Raw genomic sequence first — 15,687 nt, 5'->3', positions numbered from 1 at the left:
ATTGTGTTGAACAAAAAAAACAAACATTTTCCAGTAGAAGTTCAAAGTCACAGATAATATTTTCAAAGATAAATCTACAAATATCTTGCCACAGTTTACGGGTATTTGTGTACATTTCCAGAACAGATGGACAGTAGTTTCAGTATGGGAATCACACAAAGAGCACAGCTTAAATCAAGATCATGTTTGAATTTAACAAAAAATGACCTAACTGGGTAACTGATTGGGTAATTGATGAATGATTTTAAATGACACTTCTTTGACCTTATATTACCAAAAAGTATTTTTGTGGGAGGGTCCAAACTTTTTTCCAACATAAATTGTTTACACACTATTCCAAAAAGACATTCCAGGTGAAACAGAAACAATATTACATTGAAATAGAACACGGAATTATCAAGTTGCCCGCCCCAGGTAGCTCCCCATGACTCCTCCCAAAACAACATTGAATCAACCCTCATCATCTCACACAAAGCAAAGCAGGTCAGGGAGGAGGAGGAGGAGGTTTTCTCCTCCTCCGTCACTGTGCTGCACTTGCGCCCTGCCTCCTGCGTCCTTCACCTCACCGCCCACCGGCCTGTGTCCTATCTCGTCATCGCTGATGTCTCCCTGCCGTGTCACACTCGGTTAACGCCGACGGACCGACCGACCGACCGTGTACTCCTTCAACAGCCACTAAAACTACAGCAACATGGTGTACTTCTGAGAGGACTCTCCCAGTGTGTAAAATATGGATTAACGAGAGACTGATAAAACAGAGAAGCACCACCTGTGCCGGCCCGCGGGGGAAATGCAGGACCAAAGCGGCAAAGCAGCACTCGGGAGCCCCGATGTAGCAAGTGCAACCACAGCGCAGGTAAGAACGGAGGTTTGTTAGTCAGACTCTTCACCACTAGGTCCACAACAAACATATCTCTCTGTGTGGGTGTAAGACTGGTCTCATGTTAGACTTTAATTTGATCTTCCGGGGCTTCCAGAGGTGCAGCCTACTGGTCGTGAAAGGACAGGTAACCTTTAATGAAGCAGTCCAACCTGTCCGTCTACATTGCTCTCAACCCTCAGGCTTGTCCTAGTTACACCAATGCAGTTACACTCTATAAAGTCTACATAGTGTACATACTTGATCTCTTCTGTCTATTGGCCTACATAACGTTAGACAGTATAGAGATAAAGCCTGAGCCCCGGTGGACCTACTCAACACATGTGTTTGTCCAGACTTTTCTCAAGTGTTTACTCCACAGACACACAGATGATGATTGGTGCTGCTGGTTTAATCATGTTACATTCAACATCAAGGCATGTTGGCATTACAGTGATTTGAGTTTAACATGTTAAGGCTGTGTATTGGCAAGAATCTGGCGATATGATTGGTATCATGATACTGGGGTAGTGATTCAATATATTGCGATGTATTGCGATACTGTAAGCAAGGCGAATATTGTGATTTTTTAAAATTTAATTTTAGGAAAACCGTCATAGTTTAAAGAACACACCAGAAATACACCATTTTTGAATAGGCAAAAACAACAAATGTATACTGTATGCAAAAAACTACATATTTTTACCCATAGAACCCATTTTCATTTACATATCTTGAGGTCAGAGGTCAAGGGACCCCTTTGAAAATGCCATGCCAGTTTTTCTTCGTCAAAATTTAGCATAACTTTGGAGCGTTATTTATCCTCCTTCACGACATGCTAGTATGACATTGTTGGTAGTTTTATATGATGATTATAGGATGCCAGTAACTTCATAGCTTTAAAACTGAGCCCGCTACAAAACATCGAATAGCTTTAGGTTAATAAAAAATGTATAGTGTTTTGGAGAATCGATACAGTATCACACAATGTAATATCTACTACTAATATATACTCATGTGTATCAATATTTTCTTACACCCCTAGTTGAGTTTAACTTCTTCTCTAAGGTGAAAGCCTAGTTTTAGTGCCATATAGATAGGTCTATCGATAATGCTGACCAGACTTCAATAGCAGTATTTGCCTTTTTTCTACAATATTCAGGGTTTTCTCATATAGCTTTATTTATGTAATTGTGGTCCTTTTTCAGCAATTATAGAAAGTCCTCAGTAAATGGAATTATTGATAGCTGATTTGCCTAATCGATTAGTCGATTGACAGAAAAGTAATCCCCAACAATTTAAATAGTTGATTAATTGTTGCAGTCATTTTTCAAGCATTAATACCAAACATTACCTAGCTCCAGCTTCTCTGTGTTATATATTTTCTGTAGTGTTGCTATCTTGGCCAGGAGATTTGCCCGAGATTTTAAATCTCAATTGGGCCTTTTTCCGATTGAATTAAGTTATCTGTATATTTTAATGATTAAATCGATTAATAAAGAAAATAATTGAGAAAATAATTTAAAAAATGTTTTTAAAAATCGTAAATTAGTAGAGATGTAATGCTTCTTGAATTATTCATTTACATACGATCTTCTACCAGATGATGATGAATATAGTATTTTGCTCTTTTAGCACATGTTGTTCATTGAATCTTATTCAGTCCTCTTGGCATTGCAACATTCCTCTGTTAAGTTATCTTGTCAACACAACTACATTGTGCAGTACCTCAACTTCCTGGGTGCTACTTTGAAATGCCTCCATATGTTACATATTAACATATATCATCTTTGTGCATGTAAAATTTGTGAATGCAAGCAATCTCAGAAAGACATTACATTTTAGATGACTGAAAAATTGAGCATCATTTTAATGAAACTATGGTTAATGTATTTGTGTCATTGAAATAATTGATGAATTATTCATCTTTAAACACAGTAATGGCACGGCAGAAGCCCTGCTGTTATATTAATCTGACTTTGAGAAGAGACATGAGAAAATAGTTCCTCTCTTGTTTAGAGATTAATGGCCTGCAGGAAGGAAGAGGAAGAAGAAGTGCAGTTGGTGGTTTTAATACCTCACGAGTTTGATAAACCTCACACACAGCTTGTTTTACAGTTGAAAATTGTTTCAACTGTAAAACAAGCTTTGTGTAATGGGTCAATTTTAACCCAAGTTGGGTCAATCGTGGTACCCAGTACTGGGTCAATCTAGTACCGAACCAGTACTTGGTAAAGCTTACCCAGTACCCATTAGCATAAAACCCCTGGGTCACTAATCACGCCCCAAAAAAAGTGTTATTTTGACACAGTTTTAGTGTTATTTATATTACTTCCATTGGATTTTCCAGCCATACTAATATGTGGTTATTTTGACCAAGGAACAATGTCATATTTACATTGTAAACAGCAAATGTTTGGTGTTTTTACTTGGTAATGTACTTAAAGAGTAATGAATTATTAGAATTGTCATTGATTCATTTTGTGCTGCTTCACTAATTGAATAATCGACTAATCGTTTTTGCACTATTCCATATAATCCACATATAAACAACTTCACTACCTTGTCATGAAAAAGCAAATTGAATTGATATCTGTATTACTGTATCTCCTCTCTAACTCTTTATTTTATTTTCTCTAGAATTCAGTTCACTTGAACGGGCATAGTTTCACTCAAAATGGTCACAACTCTACAGATACGCCTGCGCCACAGTGTGACCCCCGTACCCCGAGTCCTGCTCCAAGTGTGGTTATCCCGAGGGAGCAGTGGGGAGGAAAGTATGAGTTCCTGCTCTCCTGTATCGGATACTGCGTGGGACTGGGGAACGTGTGGCGGTTCCCGTACCTTTGTTATCGCAATGGAGGAGGTGAGGAGTCTACAAGCTTATTCACTGAAGTCTCAAATGCTTTAAATGCCTGGGTTTAACATATGTCTATAGTAATTTGTTACACTCATTTGGGCAAGAGGCCCTCTCCGTCCTGCCCTTGGGTGTGCACTCTCCTCCTATTCATGCTGGCATAGTTTCCACACTCCAGAGCTCTCCATGGCAGCCTTTGGAAGCTAGAACTCAAAACATGTACTAATCCTATAAGTTTTCCTTGATTACACACCAGACACAAGGTCTGCCTGTTAGCCTAACCCACTATGCATCTCCATCTGAAATCAAACATGTTGGAGCTTGACTAAAAGTAAAGCGGAATTACATCGGTCTGTGAAGCTGCCACCTAGACAGACATTGTATAAATTAACCTGCCTCTACAGGCCGTCTGCTTTTAGCTGCACAAAAGAAGTAATTGCAGTGGATGTCTCCCTCAGCACCACACACCTCCCTTAAACTGCCGTATTTCCATTCTCCACAGGTGTGTTTCTCATCCCCTACTTCATTATGCTCTTTGTTACGGGCGTTCCACTGTTCCTCATGGAGCTGAGTTTAGGCCAGTACGGAGCAGCTGGCCCCATCACTGTGTGGAAATGCTGCCCTCTGCTCAAAGGTAACAACCTCCTCTATCATCATGCTTTTATCCCAGTATCTACACACTTACACACACACACTGTAATTCAGTGACACAACCTTGAAACCTTTTAGAGATAATTATGTCAGGGAGGTGACTTAATGTAATTAGTTAGATAGTGTTAGATAGGATAGAAATATTGGATCACAGTTCTATATTAACTTTCCAGTAATCTTGAGCATCCAGTTTGAAGTAAGCAAAATACCTGTGTCACCAGTCAGTCCAGACTAACATATAGTTAAGGAATAACTGTCTCAGTTTGCCACCTCAGTGAAATACGTCATGTAGCTAACCCAAAGAATTCCTGAGAGCTCTGCAGCTCTGTTGCTAAATATAAACATCTGTTAAAGATTTTATCATAGTTTTTATTTTAAACTGGAAATGCCAGCAGCATGCTGAATTATGAGAGAGTTGAGATGGAGTTACAAAAAGGAAATGGACAGTTTAAGGTTAACATGCACAACAGTAATGCTGTATTTAAGTGGTGACACACAGCATATATATACACACGTAGGCAAAATTGTTGGTACCCTTCCGTTAAAGAAAGAAAAACCCACAATGGTCACTGAAATAAGTTGAAACTGACAAAAGTAATAATAAATAAAAATTCACTGAAAATTAACTAATGAAAATCAGCTATTGTTTTTGAATTGTGGTTCAACAGAATCATTTTAAAAAACAAACTAATGAAACTGGCCTGGAAAAAAATTATGGTACCTCTAGAAAAGATTGAAAATAATTTGACCATAGGGACATATTAAACTAAGGTGTGTCCTGTAAATAGCATCACAGGTGTCTTCAAACTTTTAATCAGTCAGTCTGCCTATTTAAAGGGTCAAAAGAAGTCGTTGTGCTGTTTGGTATCATGGTGTGTACCACACTGAACATGGACCACAGAAAGCTAAGGAGAGAGTTGTCTCAGGAGATCAGAAAGAACATTATAGACCTTCATGTTAAAGGTAAAGGCTATAAGACCATCTCCAAGCAGCTTGATGTTCCTGTGACTACAGTTGCACATATTATTCAGAAGTTAACGTCCATGGGACTGTAGCCAACCTCCCTGACGGTGGCCGCAAGAGGAAAATTGATGACAAATCGAAGAGACGGATAATACGAATGGTAACCAAAGAGCCCAGAACAACTTCCAAAGAGATTAGAGGTGAACTCCAAGGTCAAGGTACATCAGTGTCAGATTGCACCATCCGTCGCTGTTTGAGCCAAAGTAGACTTAATGGAAGACAACCGAGGAGGACGCAAATCATAAAAAAGCGAGACTGGAATTTGCCAAAATGCATATTGACAAGCCACAAAGCTTCTGGGAGAATGTCCTTTGGACAGATGAGACAAAACTGGAGCTTTTTGGCAAGTCACATCAGCTCTATGTTCACAGACGCAAAAATGAAGCATACAAAGAAAAGAACACTGTACCTAATGTGAAACATGGAGGAGGCTAGGTTATGTTATGGGGCTGCTTTGCTGCATCTGACACAGGGTGTCTTGAATCTGTGCAGGGTACAATGAAATCTGAACACAATCAAGGCATTCTGTAGCGAAATGTGCTGCCCAGTGTCAGAAAGCTTGGTCTCAGTTGCAGGTCATGGGTCCTCAAACAGGATAATGACCCAAAACACACAGCTAAAAACACCCAAGAATGGCTAAGAACAAAATATTGGACTATTCTGAAGTGGCCTTCTATGAGCCCTGATCTAAATCCTATTGAACATCTGTGGAAGGAGCTGAAACATGCATTCGGAGAAGACAAATTGATTTTTAATAGTTTACATGCAAAGATGAACTCAGTTATTATTTTTTTTCATATGCAAAGAGATGTACCGTCTCGCTGTATGTGCCCTCTCAAAGTAGTGCTATGATGCTGGATGTTACAGTGACTGATGAAGGCAAATGCAGATCCCACTGTTCTAATTGCATAAAAAAATTAACATTGTTTTACTCTGATTTTATGCATACAGTATAATGATTTGTTCTTTATACTATAACAGTTTTCCTAAAATTAGATTTTAAAAAATCGCAATATATCGCCTTCCTTATTGTGTCTCAATATATTGCAATATATTGAATCGTAACCCCTGTATTATATCGACAGATTCTTGCCAATACACAGCCTTACTAGCTACAGTTGTAAATTGATCCAACTGATATCTCATACGGTAGCATTACACAATAATGTCTATCCTGTTTTTGTCTGAGATACTTAAGGCTGTGGTGTCTCTTCCTGTAGGTATTGGCATCGGGATGCTGTGTGTGTCCACGCTGGTGTGTCTCTACTATAACATCATTATAGCGTGGACATTTTACTACCTGGGCAGCTCGTTCCAGAGCCCTCTGCCCTGGTCCTGTGATCATGTAGCCAATGCACTTCTCTGTGGAAACACCACCATTGGCAATAGCTCCACTGGTAAAACCCTCAGCCCCACAGAAAAGTTCTGGAAGTAAGTTTGTCTTTCTTATTTGTAAAAAAAAAATGTATACAAACAAATAACCCAAAGTGTTCCATTACCGTAGACTTCTTTAGACTGTGAAATGTCTACTGTACATCTCCATGCATCTTTATCTTTATTCATATTCATGTAAGTGGTATTTTATATCGCATATTTGTCCACTGCTTTTTAACAGACTTGTAAATGGCTCTAGCAGTATGCTGCACACAAACCTTGTTCAAATACCTTGTGTTCCTTTAACAAACAACTATTCTTTACAATGACTGAACTCTTCAAACTGGTTCAACTGTCACCTTTTCAGCTAATAGGACTCAAAACTTTCCTGCAATACCTTACATGTGGCCTGGAAATATAATTCATTATACTATATAATACCTACATAATACATAAGACTTCCAATTTGCCAATATAAATCCTTATGATTGTAACAGGTGTAAGAACTTATACCTGTAATACTTTACAAGTTAAGTATCACAGTTACTCCTCAGCTCTCTGAATACATTTTGCGTGACAGATTGTGTGGTATTGTGAACGTGGTGAAATTTGTGTTATTCAGCAACACAATGCCTCAATGACAGCTTACTGTCTGCTTCAAGTGAAAGTAAGGGATTATTGATGTAAAGCAAACAAACCAGACTGAGGCAATATACAATATCTATGTCAGTTTGTTAACCCCATCACCAGAGCCTACTCTCAGAAAGCATGGCAGGCGTTGAGAAAGGCTATTTCTCTAGTGAACTCTCTCCTCTGTGAATCTTCCCATTCCCACTTCCCACTACTGACTGACATGTGTATGCTCTGCTGCATATACGTTTTAATTGATTGATTGATTGATTTAATGAATAGAAGTGTAGCGGCACAAAGAGAACAGAAACCACAGCCTTGTTGTTAGAACATCTCTAATGAATTGCGTGGGACCGTCAGAACAGATTACACAAACTTGAATGCTTATGACGACAGTAATACCTTGCTTCCTGACTATCTCCAAGGCCTATTGAAAGAGGCTGGGTCACGCGTCATCAACGCGTCATATCTTCGGGGTACAATACATGCGCAGTAAAATCTGGTCTGCACTTGCCGAAATTTAGCCAATCGCAACGCACCACTGCAGCTCCAGTTACACTGCACGTGTGTCATACCCCATACCCCAAGACCCGTGTCCACCCGTGTCCCAGCCTCCTTCAATAGGCCTTGACTATCTCTCTCCTCCCCTCATACTGCATCATAGTTTGCAAAGCAACGTGTAACACATGACAATATTCATGAATATACTGTATACAGTATGTTGATGTGTTGCTGAAAAGCTGCTAATCCAAAACAACACAATGGAGATATTACTACAACATTAGCTTTAATTACCTTTAAGAAGACAATGAGATGTCATGAAGGAATTACAACATGTTACAACCAGAAGACTTTAGAACTTTTCATGTAAAAATTGATTAAGCAATTATAAGCATTTGTTACACTCAGTGGGCAACTCCGGGTCAGAAAAGTGAGGCCAAAGCGAAGTGCCTTAAACGTGCATTCTTTCTAATAGCCAGCAGGGGGCGACTCCTCTGGTTGCAAAAAGAAGTCTGATTGTATAAAAGTCTATGAGAAAATGAGCCTACTTCTCACTTGATTTATTACGTCAGTAAACATTGTAAACATGAGTTTATGGTCTCAATCACTAGTTTCAAGTCTTCTTCAAAACAGTATGGTGTTCATTTAGTAAATTATGGTCCCATTTAGAGTAAAATAGGATAAGACTATAAAGCAACTTTCAACTGTAACCCTTTCACAGTGTGTTTTCCGTTCAGGGAAGTTAATTATAACCTTTTTGGTCACCTAAAAATGTCTTATTCAGCGTTCGGTTGTACTTACCTCCCCTCTCGTGTCACTTCTGGTTGCAAAAAAACAAGATGGCGACGGCCAAAATGCCAAACTCTAGGCTTCAAAACAGCAGTCCACAAACCAATGGGTGACGTCATGGTGACTACGTCCACTTCTTATATACAGTCTATTGTTAAACTTGACATTGTAAAGTATTATGATCATATGTGTAATGCCCTATAACTTGTGGACTAAAATGTTGCCAATTTTACAAATCCTAAAAGCTATGATTTTTAGTATGAATAATGGCCTTTTTCTTCAGACAGATGTCTTAATAGTCATTAATAAATACAACCCAACAGTTGTGCCTTGTTTATTGTGCGTCAGTTAATGTGTTACAAGTGTGGCAGTAAGTGTGGTAAGAGGCATGCTGTTTTATATGTTTGTGTTTGTGTATCTTGCAGTGAGCGTGTGCTGGGTGTAGTGAACAGCGAGGGCCTCCACGACCCGGGCCCTGTCCGTTGGCCCCTGGCCCTGTGCCTCCTGGCTGCCTGGATCATCATCTTCTTGTGTATGCTCAAGGGCATCCGCAGCTCTGGCAAGGTGAGTCGACACAATGTTGTTATTGTCAGCTCCCACAAAACACACACACACAATCCTGCCCTTTGCTGCCATATCTGGTCTAATGTGTGTGTGCTGTCTGTGTTTTCAGGTGGTTTATGTAACAGCTACCTTCCCATACTTTGTGCTCATTGTCTTGATCATCAGAGGTGCCACACTGGAGGGCTCTCTTCAGGGCATTGCTTTCTACCTCACACCAGACTGGAGCCGGTTAGCTAACGCACAGGTACTTCTGATGGTAGACTGGCACTTATGAGGCTGAGGAGTCTGTGAACCAATGATGTGTTGCTGCTTTAAAAATAACACGATATTTTCATTGTTTAAGACATTTTCTATCTGATACATTGCAGGTGTGGAATGATGCAGCCTCACAGGTCTTCTACTCATTAGGTATTGGAGTTGGAGGGCTGCTCTCTATGGCCTCCTACAATAAGTTTGACAACAATGTCATCAGGTGAATTTGTGCTCCGGCGTACCATTTGTTCTGTTGTTGCAGCCATGATGGGTTCAGTCTGTTGATCCTGGTTCTTTTGATTTCAGGGACACTTTGATTATCACCACAGGAAACTGCACCACCAGCTTCTTTGCGGGATTTGCTATATTCTCAATCCTGGGCCACATGGCATGGAAGAAGGGAGTGCCTGTCAGTGAGGTGGCAGATACAGGTAGTTACTGTGCTCATTTTGTTCAGTAATCCTGTGGATCTTCTTTAATACTAGGGGTAGGAATCAGCAGAGGCCCCACGATACGATATTACACGATATGATAGTCACAATATGAGTTTATTGCAATTTTAAACATTTTATGATATGATAAGAGTATTGTGATATATTGCAATTTATTACCTTTTTTTAACTGCAAATTATGCAGTTTTGTCAACATCCGTTTTATCTAATAAGACACAGTTTACACTCTGTTCATCTCACAGTTTTCATTCACATATCTTGAGGTCAGAGGTCAAGGGACCCCTTTGAAAATGGCCACGCCAGTTTTTCCTCGCCAAACTTTAGCTTACCTTTGTAGTGTTATTTAGCGTTCTTCCGGCAAGCTAACATGACATGGTTGGTTCACTCTAGCTTTAAGACTGAGCCCGCTACAACCTCTGAAAGACAGAATAGCGGCCGTCAGATTAAGATGTTAATAGTTTATATAATAAAAGATCGATACTTGACGTCCGTGTATTGATAGAGTATTGCCACGCAAAATATTGCGATACTATGCTGAATCAATTTTTGTTCCCCATCCCTATTTAATACAGACGTCCAGCAAGGCTGAATAAAGCATTTTGAAAAATAATCTGAATCTTAACTATGTGCAATTTTTAAAAATCTTAAAATGAGACTGGAAATGGTGTTTATGGGATATATGTGCATTTTTGTGTCTGTAAAAAATACTTCTAAATGTAACTGTTAGTTCTTTGTAACTTTTGTGCTTTTTAGTTACTTCTAGCTCCATTTCTTTGTGTAAAGCGACCTCTATTACAGAGCAAATACAAATTTTAACTTAATTTCTTACATTAATACTGCATTTTGTATTAAACTTCCATGCATATATGCATATTTTTCCTTCTTAAACTTGATGTATTCTTATTTGCCTTCAGGTCCGGGGTTGGCCTTCGTTGCTTACCCAGAGGCCCTTGCTCTGCTGCCAGGCTCGGTGTTCTGGTCCATCATGTTCTTCATCATGCTCTTTATGCTGGGGATCGATACGCTGGTAAGGCCACACACCACTCAAAGATATGAGCAGAAATAAAGAGTCCGCCTCCGTTTGTTTGAAACCTTCTGCTCTGCTTCTTCACAGTTTGGCAATATGGAGGGCATCTGTACGGCCGTGCTGGATGAGTTTCCGCACCTCAGGGCAAACGCGCTGCACAAGTCTTTCTTCTTGGGCGCTCTGTGTTTTGCCTTCTACCTGATGGGTCTCCTGTTGGTGACTGATGTGAGTGTCTATAGCGGTAGTAAGTGACAAATGTGTCTTCTCTGTGATCCCTCTCACATCTCCCATGCCGTCTTGTGTCTCCATAGGGAGGGATTTACTGGTTCACTCTCATTGACTCCTTCAGCACTAGTTTCGGCCTCATCATCATCACCCTCTTCATGTGCATTGGCATCTCCTTCTTCTACGGTAGCCCATCGCACACCCTGAGCCTTCACATCAAACTCCTCTAACACCACGTCATTCCTCCATATGAGTCTCAGTCATCCAGGACACGTCATGTTTAGCGAGTTGTAAAAGTGGAGAAACTTGACTTGCTGTGTTGACCTTCATTGTTTGAGTTTTCACCATTTTGTTAACACGTTGAACACGTTATCTTATGCTCTATTGTCTCGATGATATCTTTGTTGTTCCAGGGTTCCTAACATGCAACTCTTAATGAACTTTTCCATTAGGAGTCAACCAATTTTGTCAGGACATACTTGATATGATCTGCCCCTGCCCTCCATGGTGCATCAAAGTGCTGCTTTACTTCAAAGCATGCTGGGTATTCTGCACTCCATTTCTTCTGACGGTGAGTAAGAACATCAGTACTAATATTGATATTTGTTGGTAGTAAATGCAGGTACAATGTGACATCAGCATTGGTTATCCTTTTCAGAATCTATCTATTTTCTAAAATCCAAATGCACTAAGGATGATCATTTTTTCATGGTCAAGGTTTTTTTTTGCCAAATTGCCTCATTTAACCCTCATTTGATTTTTATTTTAAAACAAAAATTGTAACTTGCACACTTTACCATTGTATATAGTTTGTTATTTTTATTCAATGTTTTTATATTTTATATTTTCTAAGCCAGTTGTAGTAGTCTGGTATATTTATACTGTATTGTAATATATTCTTGATAGTGTGTATACTGTAGATATTTTACTCTAGTGTTAATATGTATATTTACTGTGTATTTACTGTTCCTGTGCATTGCCTGGATAACCTGCTGCTGTAACACAAGAATGTCTATCTGTCTGTCTGTCTGTCTGTCTGTCTGTCTGTCTGTCTGTCAGTCTGTCTAAATTAAGAATTCTGACTACATCAAAGCAATGACCTTCACTACCAGCTGAAGTGTTATTGCTGAGCTCATATTCTAGCCTTACAGTATTGTTGTTTGCATCAGTTGCACAACGTCACTCCCTGTATTATTTCTGCCGCTCCATTTACAGCATGGCTACTTGATCTAGAAATGTTGCACTTACAGTCAAAGCGTAATTTGATGAGGGGTGAGACACTGTGCGGTCCCAGTGAGTTAAAAACATCCCGTTAAATTACTTATCCTAAACTGAGGGAGAACAAAGTGGGATAACTCAGTTATCAGCTGCTACATAAGTTCCACCAAGGAGGAAACTAAAATAACACCACTACTTTGAAATGAAGCCAACTGTGCTGAAATCTTCAAAACAGCAGTTGTGAATAATTCAAGAGGAGAAACTGACATTCAATCTGTGTCCCCCCTGTAGCATTTCTCTGCTGGCCTTCTCATTCACCCTTCTGTCACCATTGTGGCTTTTTGTTGTTGTTCTGATGACACATTCCTCCGCTCACTCTGTGCCTTTCCCCTTGCGGCTGTAGTTTATCCTGACCTACATCTTCATTGAGATGTACAGAACGTCGCTCCACTACGGGTCCTATGTGTATCCACTGTGGGGTAAAGCGCTGGGCGTGTGCATGGCCACGACCTGCTGTCTGCAGATCCCCATCTGGGCCGTTGTGGCAATCTGCAATGAAACTGGAACGCTGAAAGAAGTCAGTATCACCACAATGTCACTCTATCACTGTGAAGTCTGGTTGCACCTGTGACATGATCACACTAACCATAGAGCTCGTACTGCTGTACCTGTTTAAATATACAACATTGGTAAATTAAATGGCCTGTGTAGGAAGGTATATGACTGTCTCTTGCTTCTCGTTTTGCAGCGTTTCCAGAAATCGATTCGACCTCTGAATTCCTGGAGGGTGAACAACTTGAATAACACCGCAAGAGTAGCGGAGCGCATGGAGCCCGAGAGAGTGGAGGCTCCGTTCACGGTCACACTCACAGACATGGACTTTACTGCCATGAACTGGGACATGGCAGGGAGAGAAGAGATGAACGCACAGTGATGAACAAACTACGTTGTCAAGAGACGGAGGAATTTATTATTATTTGTTATGTATGTTATTCATGCCAGATCGGCTCTGGTGGCCGTGTCTGAACAGACTGTGTCCTGCTGGGCAGTGTGGATTATCGCTTTATTTATACTATTATGTATGTTGTTTGAATTGTATTTTTAACTTTTTTTTATATTGTGTAGAAGGTAACAGCTGTAAAGTTTGGATCATCTTAGATTGCAAAATAGGACTCTGCCAGGATGTTTGGATGTTGATGATCTAGAAGGGTGTCTGCTGAATTTATTTATTATCCTACTAGCGTAGTACAATGAATTTTCACTGGGACCAGACATCATACAGTATATCATGTACAAGGAGGGGAGGTACCGAAAAGTGCAGTGACTGGACTGTTGCCTTCAACAACAACTGATGGACCTGCATAGGTGACTACAAATCATCGGCCTGCCAGAATAAATGAGTCAGGAATACTTTTAATCCATTACTTTTTAAAATGAGTGGTTGCTAGAATTACTGCTAGAATTAATAAATACATTTTAAAAAATAACCTGCCAAATGAACTATTAAGTACTGTCCATGTGTCCACATGCCTTGCCTGACGATCTGAATTTCAAATTGTCAGTTCCTGCAGAAAATGTAGCAATCAGTTCACTTTATTGCTCAGAATACATTGATATGATCACATTTACAACCACATTCTGTACTAGTATTGTAGACAGGCTTTTAAGTGGGACTAACTAACGATCCTTTGTTATCTTTAGACAAATAAATGATAGGAATCAGTGGGTATCTACACACATGTCGATTTTTATTTTATGTTTACTGGAACTTGGCTTTGTCAGTTCTTCATGGTCGATTTCCCCTCTACTATTACAAAAAAGCCCTCCTTAGTCATTGTTTATCATCGGTTAAATGTATTATCCCCTTGAGCAATGGTTCCCAACTGTTTAATGTCATGGACCCCTAAACTGACACAAATTAGACCACGGACCCCCATTTGATAAGATTTTGTCCCAGGGTCCCCCATCTGATAGGATTTTTGCTTATACAGAAAGTGTATGAAATCCATGACTGAAATAGTCATACATTATGTCATTGTGTTATTTATGGATGGAATTACATTGAAAATAAATGATTGCCCTTTTTGCTGGGGACAGCCCGGACCCCACTTTGAGAACCACTTCTGCCCTTGAGGACATGATTATTGTCATTGTGTCAGTCTTGCTAACATTTCTCACAACTTTCTGAGGGCGCAAATGTTACTCTGAGGGCCTGCTTAGAGAAGACATAAAAATCAGTTGTTTAAATGTAATTTATTGGCAAATTGTCCATACTGCTTAATTTTTAAATATTATTGGACAATTAATTTACAATTTTTTTTTTTACTAGACCCTAACTTTGGGGCATAAAGGAAATAATAATATGAAGAATTACAAAAAGACCTCTCCCAGATGAGACAGCTCACTTTGACACATCAGTCACATGAATGTGTTGTTTATCTTTTGAAGTGGCTGATTGAAATAGACTTCCCCTAGATAAATAACATTTATTTAACCATACTTCTCTCAAAGAGGATGTTTCGATATTGTCTTGAATGTCCAAAGGATTAATTCCCCACCGTTTCCCAGGCTGTTTACTCTAAAACTGTTTTCAAGAGCATAATGTGCTCTCTTTTGTGTCCTGTTGCGAATCGGTAGATGATGACAGATAAAAGAAATCTGCTGGATCTGCAATGTATGCGTTTTTAAAACCCTTTTAGTCACAGGAAGCTTTTAATTTATAATATTGTTTTTTCTCTCAAAGTATCTTTCAAGCAGGATCACTACTTTTAAACCTTCAATTAAGAACATTTTATTATAATTTGTTTAGAGTTGTATGTCATGTCATGAAACTCCTCTAATTTGAACAAATTGTTTTGCCTTCGTACACCTTGTTGCCATTCTCTTGCATATTTCTGTGCACAATAATTAAATATTTTTGTTGTGTTCATATTTTTCTTTTTTTGTGACTAATTGGATATTTTTATTTCAAAGATGTCTGTTTAAATAAGGACTGTCGCGAATACCATTTGGTTCTCCGAAGCTTCGGTGAAAAATTTCCAAAGGTATTCGAAGCTTCGAGGTGCAGCAGGCTGACATGTTCTTCTGTCTGTCTCCATCTCCCCCGTTTTAGTGAGCGGGACACACAAACACACACCTCTACACACAACAAACAGCAATATCCGTCTGAGAATAACTCAAAATAATTAATGTTTAATATGAATAATGAGGGAATATTCCTTATTTCATGGTCTTATTTCGGGATTATACTGTATTGTTACATACT

General features: G+C 39.4%; 1 protein-coding gene across 1 annotated transcript; it reads left to right on the top strand.

Annotated features, from left to right (window-relative positions):
* Positions 1 to 564: 564 nt before the first annotated feature.
* Positions 565 to 15,351, top strand: slc6a7 (solute carrier family 6 member 7). Its single transcript, XM_074610918.1, has 14 exons — positions 565 to 856; positions 3,500 to 3,725; positions 4,219 to 4,350; positions 6,611 to 6,821; positions 9,110 to 9,248; positions 9,358 to 9,492; positions 9,617 to 9,720; positions 9,807 to 9,931; positions 10,867 to 10,979; positions 11,067 to 11,204; positions 11,291 to 11,390; positions 11,657 to 11,775; positions 12,826 to 12,999; positions 13,171 to 15,351. Exons 1-14 carry the CDS (start codon positions 791 to 793, stop codon positions 13,354 to 13,356), a joined length of 1,968 nt encoding a protein of 655 aa, XP_074467019.1. The 5' UTR covers positions 565 to 790; the 3' UTR covers positions 13,357 to 15,351.
* Positions 15,352 to 15,687: the final 336 nt, after the last annotated feature.

The sequence above is a fragment of the Sebastes fasciatus genome, chromosome 16, assembly GCF_043250625.1.
Source record: "Sebastes fasciatus isolate fSebFas1 chromosome 16, fSebFas1.pri, whole genome shotgun sequence".
NCBI classification, from domain to species: Eukaryota; Metazoa; Chordata; class Actinopteri; order Perciformes; family Sebastidae; genus Sebastes; species Sebastes fasciatus.
Note: the sequence above shows the minus strand (reverse complement) of the source record. Positions and strands in the feature narration are given on the sequence as shown.